The sequence below is a fragment of the Haliaeetus leucocephalus genome, unplaced genomic scaffold (genome assembly GCF_000737465.1).
Source record: "Haliaeetus leucocephalus isolate CR32 unplaced genomic scaffold, Haliaeetus_leucocephalus-4.0 Scaffold206, whole genome shotgun sequence".
Classification (NCBI taxonomy): Eukaryota; Metazoa; Chordata; class Aves; order Accipitriformes; family Accipitridae; genus Haliaeetus; species Haliaeetus leucocephalus.
Window position 1 is genome coordinate 7909650 of NW_010972642.1, and position 13028 is coordinate 7922677.

Below are 13028 nucleotides of genomic sequence, written 5' to 3' on the forward strand. Positions count from 1 at the left end.
TTTTTGCAGCAGACAGTGATACAGGATTTCTCCATTGATTTTTTTTTTTTTTTTTACTCTAATGTGCAAAGAATGTTATTTTCTAAGCAGCAGCTTTCTCTTTCTTTGCTCCATCCGACTTCACTGGTTGGTGTGCATCTCTGTCTAGGATGTGGTTGTCCCCCTACTCCTTATTTCCTCCCTTCTTACAAGAGAGATTCTAGGCATGCAATCTCTGCTTCCTTATATGCTGCTCTGGGATAGTCCTAATTTGTTGTGATTAGAGTCCTTCCTCCCCCTTGTGCCTTTGCAGCTGGAAATAATCTTTCCTTGTAGAATACTACCATTGAAACTTTTTTCCAGCAGAAAACTACGGCAAAAGTAGTAGCAGCAATGTAGAATGCAGCTGGTATACTTCATGGGTTGTTTTTATTATTCACTAGCAACATGAGTTTTCTTAGACCACTCTTAAAATGCGCTGTAAAGGTGCTCTTACTATGGAATGTGAGTTTATATATGGGGAGCTAATGTGAAATAAAGAGTGTCTCGGCAGGCCGACAAGTCTAAAGAATTGGATTTTGGCATGCATTCTTTGCAGCTTTATTCAAGCAAGCACAGGAGAAGGAATTACAATTATCTTGGCCATTTCATAGTTAGAAATGAAAGAAAAGCAGCCAGAAAAGAAAAAATCAAATTTTAGTTAAACATGGGATTTTGCCATTTACTGCAGAAGTAATAGAGCTTCCATGGAAGGCATGTTCCATCTCAAACTTTAGACACATTTTGTTTAAAAAAAACCAAAACAAACAAACAAACAAACAAAAAAACACCAACCAAAAACATTTACAGTTTCTGTGTTTATTCTGGTAATGCTTCTATTGGTTTTAATTGGAATTTTGTAATAGCTGGAGGTTGGCCTGATAATATTGCGAACTCATATAAGCACCAATATAGACATTGGTGCAAGTTTTTAAGCCACTTTATCTTTCACTAATAATGTGTGAATTATTTTGTTTGTAGAAATAATTTAATTATTGGCCATATTCATTTTGAACAGAGCTGCTTTAAAATTACCAGCATGAACATAATTAGTTGTGTTGTAGATAAGTGGTGCTCTTTGTTACAAGCTTCCCTTTTCTTGTGTTTTCTGTGCCTGGAGGGAATGCTCAGGATGGGGAATTCAAATCCTCATCTAAGAGTGCTGTTAAAGGCAATTAAATGGAAATTCTTACTCACTCCCCCTTTTACTGGATTGCTGATGAACAATGGAGGTTAGTATTGAATGTTCATTTTCAGGGTAGTGCTTTCTTCTTCTTGTCTATAAATATTTCCTAACCATCACATTTAGGAGTATTTTTGTTCCTTATTTATAAAAAAGCAGCATGGTTGCCTAAGGCCTCACACCGTGGCATATTGATTGAAATCAGCACAATATGTACTGAGACTGCAGAAGTGTGGCCGTGTCTGTAGCCGAGTTGAATGTAAATGCTCATTTCCCCCAGTATTTTCTGAAGGCTTTGTTGATTAGCATCTGATGTATGAGTTTCAACAGGCCTGTAGACACTGTAGGGATACACTGAGAACAAACAGAGGACGTCCACATTGTGCACACTTTTATCCAAAGCTTCCTTGAGGAAAAGACTATGAATAGTTGACATTTGTCCTACTGCTCTGCATCTGTAAACAGTCTCAGTATTACTTTTGTTTTCCATGTATCTGATCTCCTCAGTATTTCTGGCACAGATAAAACCTCCAGCACGTTAGTTTGCAAGTCTTTTTGCAAGTTAACTCTCTCATGCAGATATTAACTTACATGACTTTACCATTGCACCAGCATTTGCATTGGTATTGAATTGAGTTCATTAAGTAAGCTGGTATTTGGAAATGAAGTTAAATGCTTTTTGCCTTTAGGAGATAATAATAAAATATCTTCTTCAAGTAACATTTATGGATGTATCATAGTTATGAGCACAGTATAGTTAACTATAGTATATTGTATCTCAGATTGTGAATGAGTGTATCATAACAGTCGTCTTCACTGCATAGCAGATACTGTCCTCTACATTTTTCAAGTGGGAAGTTGAGGAACAATTTCCTTAAGGTCATACCAAGTGTCTGTAGTAAAGCATGAATTGAAAACTACTGTCCTTTAAAGTTTAACCTTTACCTTTTTCAGAAGGCAGACCAACCTCATCAGAAAAAATAAGGAAAACCCAGTTTGTCATCTTGCTTTAAACAGAGTATAAAACATTTAGCGTTTTTTCTCCAAGATGGGGCGTATGAAGTAAAAAACAGGTGGTTACATTTAAAAAACAAACAAACAAAACCAAAACAAAACAAAAAAACATCCAAACAAACACACAAAAATCCTATTCATGTTGTGTGGCATAGAGCATAAAGCTGATCGTCTTGAGTCTGGAAATTATGAAATGACTAATTCTTAGATGGTTGCTTGGCTACAACTGAATTTTGATCAGTTATCTCATATTCCTTTTGACTGGGGGACAAGTTAAGTGTAGGAACCTTGTTTGCCATTCTGAGCTGACGGAGGAATTAGTGATGGGATCGAGCATCTTTCTATCTTCTACGTCTTTGTAGGAGAGTTCAGCATCCTGCTTGCTTGAACGCAGGAGGAATCAGGCAAATGGGACACTCCCGTAGCTGTAAAACAACAAGCTGTTTTCAGCTAGCATGTCAACCCAAAAGTTCATGGTCTAGTTTTCTTGCCTATATGCCCATGCTGATTCCGGCTGTGTTCTCAATCTGGTTTTGAGTTTCCAATCTGCTTCCCTGCATGGGCTGTCCATCTCCCATGCACTATTCGCATATACCTATTAATTTTTTTCTTCTGTCATCATTAAGCATGCATCTGTCTGTGTTTTGATTGCAACATGCCTATTATTTGCATTTGAAGACTTTAATCGCTTCAGAATTGGATTCCAAAAGGAAACCTATTGACCTCTCTCAGCTGTCTTAAATTATCATCAGGAGGTCATGTCAACTACTTAAAGATTTAGTCTAAATTATGAATAAATTTCAGAGGCATAAAACTTTACCACTTTTTAAGAAAACAGATATAACATGATTGGAGCCCTTCAGTAACTTCTGTAAGAGTGGTGGTGTTTGCTGTTGGCACCACAATGCTGCCAAAAAAACCAAGTGGGGTGTAGACTCAGTGCTACCTCCTGTGTTCATCAAGAATAAAACATGGTCCTTGTCCAGGACCCTGGACAATCTGTGTACCCACAGTGTGAGGGAGCAGGGAACGACAAACACCAAGTGATCGGAACCGAGCATACGCCTGTAAGAAAGCCCACGGAGATTCCCAGTTAGGCTGAATACTGGCTTGGATTTACTAGCAAAGAAACTGCTACAGGCAGGTTGATTTCAGCAGCGTTTAAGTGAACAGGGTGTATAATACTGGAGGTAAGTTAAGGAAATAATGTGTCTATATGGAGCCCATCGCATCTTAGGGGGGACGGGGGGCAGTTTTGTACTGGCTGGTTTTGAGGGCAGGGCTAGAAGCCTGCTCACCCACTCGCTCCCCTGCTCAGCCTTGCCTGGAGGGGATTTCCTCCCAGACCTATGTCTGCTGCTGATTGCTCCCTAACAGAAGAATGTCAGAGAACCATGAGCTTTGGATAATGAGTTGTGAAGAAGGGAAAAAAAAAAAAAAATAATAAGCTTAAAAAAAAAAACCCAAACAAAATCTGAAACACACGGAATTGCAAGTGACTAAAGGAATATTCAGTGATAAGTGGGCATTCAAGCTGTGCCACAAAATAAGGCCTGTCCCTGATATTAATCCCAGTTAGGCATTTCTAGCAAAGGTTTCAGTTTGTGGTGCCATACTGGTGTTTGGCTAGGAAATATGCTACCCTCTTGGATAATCCCAAACTGATTTTTTTTTTTTCCCTGCTTTTGTGTTAGGAATGTGGAGGTAACTAATACATAATACATTCTGCTTTGCAGCAAGTTAGCAGCTGAAATGGGTAATTATTTGAACAAGTTCAATGCTGTTGCATTATGCATCAGAAAAACTACATTAAGTGTCAAAGCCATGAAGGTAGGCTGCCTGCTTGTCCTGATAGCAGTCAGGTCGTGTTTTATTGCTTATTAGTCATCACAGACTAGAAGAGTGAATTTCTATGCAAACACTTCAGAATTCCTGCCCCAGGAGGTGGCTAGTAAAAATAAAACTGAAACTCAGAAATAGCATCCTTCATTACCTACTTATGTTTTTAGCTGATCTTTTGCATATGTGCTGCTTTCTACACCTAAATTAGACATCTAGTTTCTCTTTTTCCCTTTTTTTTCCAAGTGCTAAATATAATTTTCATTTTACAGACATCATTTCATGTCACTCACTGCTCATGAGCTTTCTATTGGTGTTTATATTTGTCATATAAATATTCTTACATATGTTGTTTGGAACAGTCATATTTTTCTATTGCTCTTTTACAGATCTGTGCCCATTTTATTCGCTGCTTTCTTTCTTTCATGCTAGTTTGCTTCTGACACTGTAATTTCTATTTGGGGTTATTTAGAGTTCAATGGCAAATGGGCTTTTCCTCAGAAGTTACACCTTTCTCTGTGATCAGACTGACCTCTTGCCTGTGTGTGCCCACTGTTGCCATCCTTTATCACGCACTCAAATACTGATCATTATTTTATTGTTCTCAAAGTTCAAATTTTAAGAAACCCCCTAAAAGGTCATGATACTGTTATACAATTCTCAGGTCTCGGAATATACATACAACGTTTAATGGCATCTTGTTTTTATGACCAACTTACCAAAAAAGTATCTCCTAACTCAGTCGAGAGCATCCTTTCAAGCAAAGTCTTGAGAGGAGTGCTGGGACTAGTGTAAGGTGAAATTCAGACTGGTTTCTGTTAGGACAGTCTTTGTCAAAACAGTAAATGTGCCTCAGTCTTTGTAGCTGACTTTTAAGTTATTGTGCCTACGCTGGGAGGGGGTTTCTCTGGGGGATAGAAGCCATAAAAGACTATACAGCCCTGTCTGAGTCCTGACTTAAGTTTGGGAGATGTGCTTTGTCAGAAAAACTCTGCAATGTGATTGCTGAAACTAAGGGCCACCAAGGGACCACTAGTGATTTCTAAGTGGTTTTAATGAGTAGTCATACTAAGCAAGGCAGCACCATACTGAAAAGAACTGTGGTAATTAAATAACATGTCTGCAAGATATAGTACAGCACCCATCCAAATACTGTGTAGAAACAGTGCAAGCGAGTTGGGCACCATTCCCGCAGTTACAACCACAGTTCTTTGCTTCTGCAGTTACTTCTTTGTGGCTAGGTCAGAGAACTCCGCAGCATATGTGGATGTACTTGTCCTAACCCATTTGAAAAGATGGAACAGAATGGAAGAGCCACCCCTGTGGTCCCCTCTCCTGCTACCAAAAAGACTCGTGCCACACAAACCCTGGCATCACCTGAAATTTGGTTTAGGGAGAAGCTGGTGTGGTACTAATATAGGTGACAAAGTACTTTTAGGCAGGAACGGTTTATCTCCAGGAGCCAAGCTATATACCTTTGCTATAAATACCTGACTAAAATATCTATCTTCATCAATGGTGAACACAGGGAACATCTGCTCTCCATTTGCATGGTGCTTCTTCCTCTCCCTTGGTGTTGTGTGGTGTCAAAGGAAAACTGTTTCCCCAGTCAGGCTTCCATAGCAGGCTAGTATTTTCCCATATGCAATACCATAAGATATGTTCAGCAAACTAGTTTGTACCCAACACTTGACCCAAATGCAGGTGAACTTTCTTTAGCTTGCAGTCCAGGTAGCCACCTTGTCATGTTTTAAGCTTCACCTGCTGCTTCTTCCTTCCACACCTGATGCCAATACTAGTTGCATCCAGTTCTCACATATGAATGCCTCTGTGCCAAATGCTCCTCCAGTTCGTATCCATTACTGGCTTTCACTAACATGGATTTCCCAGCTCCTGGGGACCTTTTGACTCTTTACTGTCCAACCTGCTCAGGAGGTAATTGTGAGGACTGAAGTGGGCTGTTCCAGCTCTCCCAGGCTGCAGCCAGCTCGTGCTGTTCGTGTGAAGCGGTGGTGTGAGGTGTACTGCCCCATCCAGACCGGGAAACTGGGAGTTGTTGGATGACAACAGTTGCGCTTGTCATAAAGTTAGTTGACCTGAAAAGTTTTTCAGGTGACTAACTGTTCCTGCTGCAGGGATGGCTTCAGGGAGATAAGTGAGCGCAGTTAATTGAAATATTTCTATCATAGCGAGGTTATAAGGTTTTATAAATAAGTAAACATATTAAGCAAATTATTAAAACATAAAACCAAAATAGAACAAATATCTGGCTACCAGCTGAAAAATACTGATGTACAGCTGAATTTAAAAGTGATCAATCTCATGGAAGGCCTTAAGTGGGTATGTCTGGAAAGTTTAAACTTTTTGGTGTTGTATACAGACCATGAAATACGGAAGCAGGACTTTTTACTTGCTTTTTAATTAAAAGACATCTTGTGTTCCTCTCCTTGTTGTGTGGATCTGCAGAATTTCCATCGATATGGAAAGAGAACTATGCTTCCTTTCTTTCCTTCCCCTGATTTTTAATGTTTAAGAAAGAAATTGAATAGTATAATATATGGTAATGTTCAAATTTACTTTCGTAGAAAAAAAGTTTAAATTATTTTCTCTGACATTTTCTGTAGTCATAGCTACAAGAAAATGTTAAGTACACACTAATTTTCTGTTATGCTATGCACCTTCCCCAAAATGTGCATTCATGGCCATTCTCAAACATCACATGTGCTAAAATGCGCCTTTAAAGTACGCTTGAGGAAAATATAGTATGTACCTGGAAAGCCATCATCACTGTGTACTGGTATTTACCCATAGTGCTTTTAATTGTAGTTCTCGGGTAGAGAGGGCTCCAGCTCCCATTTCTTCAGGAGCTTCTCCAGCTCTGTCAGTCCTACCTGCTGTTCTGCTGTGTTTTGATTTTTTTTTTTTTTTTTTTTTTCCCCTCCCTGCCCCCGGATATGTGGTGTTTACATTTGTCTTGTAGGTATTAGACTGGTGCTTTTTGCTCAGTCTCAACTTAGGAACAGTGAGCCATTGAATGTAAGTATGTTGAGTAAGATATAATTTATTAGTAGTGTTCCTGAAACAGTCGTCTTAGTCACAGATATAGTTACTGAATCAGTGCTTAACAGTTTCATTAGACTGAATTTCTTGTTACTTGGAAAATCCTATTTGGCAAGTTGCTGATGCTTGCTATTTCAGTAACTTGCAGTCTTTTGAGAAGACAGCTGGGTTAATACATTATTGAATATTTTTAGAATCCTTTAATGCTGAGTTCACAGGAATCTCTAAGTGAATTAGACTTAAAAGCTAAAAAGTTTTTGAACAGGGTTTTGCTTTGAAGTTTCTAAGGGGTGGCTTCAGTTCTAGTGCCAGTAAAACGTAGAATGTGTTCTGAAAGGCTATAAATAGTGGCAGTAAAACAATGGATTTCATTTGGCAAGTAGTTCTTATTGACGGGAAGGCAAAGGAGGACACAGCTTACAGTGGGTACAAATGTATACTCTGCTTTGTGGTTTCATATAGCTGGGTAGAAATTGGGCTTTAGGGGAGAATTTCCCACCAAAAGAACATATATAGCCATGACATATCTCTCCTATATTGGGGAAAAAAAAATTTTAAATCATGGTCTTTCAAAAATACTCTCTTTGAATTGAGAGAGAGCTTTTGCCTACATTAGGCTAAATATTCTTAACATTAGAGGCCGCCTTCTGGCTTTTTCCAGAATTAGTCCATGTCATTTTCAACCAAATATCTGTTTTTAAAGGCAATACAAACAAAATAGGCTGTGCTTTTATTTTACCTTGTATATTATTTCATTACTATTTTATTTTTATTTATATATTATTTTGTGTTATTACATTATTTTTTTGTGTTATTATATTATTGCAGGTTTTTCCCCTCTGTCTTTCATAGCTGAGTATCTCCATCACTTCTACTGTTGTGGCTTCTACTTTGCTTTCTTCCGGGTTGCTTCAGAGCTGTCCAAAATAACATCAGAAACTGTCACTGGGAAAATACTGCCTTACTAAACTGATCACTCTAAACCAGTAACAAAAGGGGGAAGAGAATCACTGAAAATTACCTATATATTTAGAAACTTCTTGAATACTTAAATATTGTTTCTTTTCAGTAGAAGCAGAAGACACTGTGTAGAAATGAAAAGAAGGGGCTTTCAAACTCCGTGTTTAGCTTACCAGCTAAACTGCTGAAACAGCTCATTTATGTTTTTTTCAAGTTATGGGAAGCTTTTTTCCATACCATGAAGTCAGCTCCTATAATAAAAGAATGTTGAAAATGGAAAGCAATTTCAAAAAGATTTGTCAGCTATTTATGCTCTTCAAAAAAAAACACCACCTTTTGTTTTGCAGAACTAGAAAAGAAAGGAATTGACGAATTGTCAGCTGCCCTCATGCTGGAGAGTTAAACACTGGCACTAATTAACGGCTAGTTAGCAGAGTACCATCTTGATCTCAGTGGAGGTTGCCTGGATAGGGGCCATAAATCCATACTGTAAATGAGAACAGCTTCAAGATGCTTCATTTCAGCTAAATGAGATGGTGGCCTTCAGCTGCTAGGAAGCTGCTAAAGCAGTATTTATTAGGTCAGAGTTTGGGACTCACAGATCTATTTCATTCCTGCTGGCTATGCATCTGCTCGTTATTGTTGATAATTTTTCTAGGGCTTCAGTCGTTTTATACTGTGCACTGTTTTCCTCTTCCAGGCATTTGGACAGTCCTTCTCAATTCACCGCAAAGTGGCTGAAGATGGTGAAACACGTGAAGAAACTCTTCTCCAGGAGTCTGCATCAAAAGAAGCTTATTACCTCGGGAAGATTTTGGAGATGCAGAACGAGCTGAAGCAGAGCAGGGCAGTGGTCACCAACGTTCAGGCAGAGAATGAGAGACTCACTGCTATTGTCCAAGACTTGAAAGAGGTAAATGGGGGTGTGCAGGGAGCTAGGGGCTGAATTTTTTTTTTTTTTTTTAGTATCATGGGTGGCATGGCTCTGAGTCATAAAAATACTACAAGAAGTAAAAATGCTCGCCTACCAGTCTGTGATCATCCCAGAAACTACCTGGCCTGAGAGGGTTAGAATTTAGAAAGGAAAACATGTAACTTTTAAATTATTATATTTGTAGGGTTCTTTTGTTGTTCTTTAAAAATAAAACTCAGTTCAGGAAGCTATAATTTCCAAAGCACTCTTAGCATTTTGCATTGTATTTTATAGTGCCTACATATAATTTAATGTTACATAAACACCTTTTCTGCACACTTCTAATATTCATGCAACTCCTGTCTTTCTCAACACTCGTGTAATTTCTTAGGTATTCTGGGTTGGCTAGAATTAGATAAAGCTTTCGCCAGTTTTTTTCTACTGTAAAGCAAAATTAAAATGCATGCTCATGTTTTGAAAATGGGTAACGGTAAGGAAGCCAAATGTAGTTAGTGGCCATATGGGACACAGTGGTTATTGATTAATTTAAATGGAGAATTTAGTAGTATTTAGTAACTAGTCTTTTTTCGCTTGAAATTTGGAAGTTTAGATAGAAGGGTTTTTTACTTACTGTTGTTCCTATATCCCAGTTAGTGGAGGACTGATATAATTTTACTAGTTCATTCTTTCCATATTGATGGTTAGTTTGCACAATTCATGTAGCAAAGCTTAACACAAGACCGTATGTGAGAGGAAGGTTTCCTTCAGCTTTGCTAGCAAATTGGCTCTTGCTCACTTTCTTAGACTCTTAAACACACACAACTTAGACTTACTAAGATGTGTGTGTCCCACCACTCTGGCCAGCGTTAATTACGGTGAAATGTAGGATAAGGAATACTGACTATCAAGTCCTCATCACCTGTCCTGGGCTCCTCATAGATTTGTGACCATGAGCTCATTTTGGATGTGCCTTTGTGCCCCTAAGGAGTTGACATTTATCAAACTTTTCTCTTTGGCTTATGCCACTCCTGTGAGTCCCTGCTGACCTATTTGTTGCTCTCTAGTCTCCTTCCCTGGGTGTAGGCTGTTTTTGCAGTCTGGGTGTCTGAGAAATTGCACACAAGTCTGCTATGATTTTGATGGCCTGTTCATCAAGGTGCCTTCAATGCACACTTTTATCCTTCTGCTATTCCTTTTAGTGCTTTCACACACACATTTATACCTCATTGATGCCAGTCTTACTGTTTCTCTTGCAAACCTCTACAGATTCAGTTTTTTAAGCAGAGCAGCTACGCGCAGGGGAAGGCAGCACTTTGAAGTAACCCCACATCTTCCTTGCTTTCCCCAGGAATGCTTGGACGTAGGGGCTCTCCTGACTGTCCAGCTGCTGGAAGAGATCTTTCCTAGGTGATTCTGGAAAGTGATTCTTTCATGTGAATTTAACAAAGATTATCATGGGGAAGTGGTGCAGTCACCATCCCTGGAGGTATTTAAAAGACATGTAGAGGTGGCACTTAAGGACATGGTTTAGGGTTACTTGGCAGTGTTAGGTTAACAGTTGGATTCAACGATCTTAAAGGTCTTCTCCAACCTAAATGATTCTGTTTTCTGTAGCTGAGTGGAATGGCATCCTTTTAACCTACAGAAACCCCTGGGACAGGGTCTCCCTGGGACTGGGTCCTTTAATCCCATTGAACATTCTTATTTAACAGTTGCACTGGACTTGCCCATAATACAAATCAGGTTTCAGTAAAAAGTAAATATATGCTGTTTATTCACAAGTTCCAATTAACATATGTGATTGTAATTGCTGTTGCAGTGGTTAACAAAAACAATTAAAATCAAGTTTATATCTACTCATCCTAGAATCTTCTTGGTAATAGGCAACCAGCTGCTGACACACCTACCTAACCATTTGGTGAGAAAAAATACATGTTTGTCTTTGTAGTCAATTCCTTCCTTTGGGATCTCCTTGGGATTCCTTCAAATGCAAATCTCCCTTCCATTTTCTATCATGATTATTGATCTGGAAGTTATTCAGGAGGCAGTTTCAGTACCTGTCCTCCCTACAATATTGATTGTCCTCATTTCTTTGGAGATAATAGGAACCTGTAGTGTGAGACCAGCTGCAATTATTTTGTGTTCCAATGCTAAATAGAAACAAGGCCTAGTAGTTAAAGTGCAAGAAAAGAATTTACTTGAATAACAATAAGATGGATAAACTGATTGTTATTATTAAGATGATGTTGGACCCTGCATGTAAAGTCCTTGACTATGTTGAACTTTTATTTTGTGGAACTACAATCAATGTATTTAAACATAAATGGGATTAGTGCAGTTAGTTCATTCAAGCTTACACCACACATATTGTGATTAATTACTTGAACATAATAAGAGATAGTGGGTGGCTGACATCTGCCTCCAGGCTCTTGAGGATGTTGTCACACTGAATTACACTGGTATCTCTCCTTGTGCTCAAAGGAGTCTCACCCTTGTACCCAGCTCAGAATACCTTGGTCCAAACACATAAATCCTAAGGCTGTGATGTCCAAGTGCCTGCAGAAATGCGATGCCCTTCTACTGCAAGTGTTTATGAACTTCGCTTGGTGCTGAGTACTGCTAATAGGAAAAGGCAGGCTTAGCCTACTCCAAATCTTAACAAGCACTAAGGTGAGAAAAAAAATATGAAATGTCTGGTACATTTTGGGGTAAAGACAGTCATTAGAAGCTGCCACAGGTAGATTGCTACAGTGAGAAAGTAGTTTGTCTCTTTAACCAATATATTTTAAAATCTACTTAGAGAAAAAAATGGAAGAAGAAAGGATGGTCTTTATGTGAGCAGCTGTAGTGAGTGATGTAAAGATAGATTCTGGATGGTAGCTATCTGGCTGTATACTGTCTCTTCCCCTCCCCGCCCCCCTCGCCTGCCCAAGACAATATGCTTTATAGTTGTTTTTTAAAACTTACTAAGACATCTTATAAATTAAACCAAAAAATCATATTAAGACTGAAGGCAAAAGGAGTGATTAAAAGTTTGAAAAACTGCTGTGTGGTTCTGGAAATAGCATTTTTGCATAGATGATGGAAATTTATGGTACTTTATCCATGCACTCAGTCCCTTATGATACTGAAGACTGATAGCTAGGATTTCAAAAAGTGACCCCTGTTATTGGTACCACATCCCTAAATAACACAGTCAGTGCTTCTCCGTTCCCTAGTCTGTCGTGGGAGTTCTCTTCTGAACACACAATGCTTTCTCAATTTGCACAGAAATCCAACGTCATATGAATGTGTATGAGCATTTTGTGAACCATCAGAATACACTCGTATGAATGCTGATGGCTTTTAGGAATCTTGGGAATTCCATAGCCCCAGAGTTTAAAAATTCATGCCTTTTTGCAAGTATCTGCCATATAGTCACAGCTGATGTCTGCAGGGTAGCTTGACCTGGATCCCTCTTGCTATTGAAGGGAATGTATCAGGCTCAGGTCTCTCGAGACTATGCATCGCAGTCTGGGAAAGCAAACAAACTGATTTCAATGCTCATCACTGGAAAAAGACATATATTTGAAGAACTTGAGCATTTTTTTCATCCTGATGGTGAAGGATGAATCAACAATCTCTACAGAGATGGCTTTCTAGATTCATGTTAAAACAATCAAAAGAGTAAAACACTAGCAGCATTATTTTTGATGTAATAAAAATCCCTAGAGTTTTGGATAGGTATATTATTAACTGTCACCTACCTAAATAAAATATACGTTTTGGAAAGTAGGTAGCCCTTTTCATTCTTTTCTATCACCAAGACCTCAGACAGGGGATGTAGAAGGTTATTTGGAGATTCTTAAAACTGTTGTAATCTGAACGAAAAAATATACTGATTTTAAAACTAAGGCCAGCAAGATCATTTTTTAGCAGTCAGAGACCAGATTTACAAAATCTGTATGTTATGCATCACACAGTTTATGGTAGATGGCCTCTCTGTGTGGAGGGATCAGTATGGCAATTAGCTCATTTAACCTTTTCTAACCGCATATGAAT

At 38.7% G+C, this 13028-nt stretch overlaps 1 protein-coding gene across 1 annotated transcript in view; it reads left to right on the top strand.

Annotated features, from left to right (window-relative positions):
* The window catches only part of BICD1 (bicaudal D homolog 1 (Drosophila)), a 175952-nt gene that overhangs the window by 81822 nt on the left and 81102 nt on the right, over window positions 1-13028 (top strand). The window contains exon 2 of the mRNA XM_010566237.1: window positions 8775-8987. Coding sequence (XP_010564539.1) covers window positions 8775-8987 — 213 coding nt within the window. The remainder of the gene's footprint in view (window positions 1-8774; window positions 8988-13028) is intronic.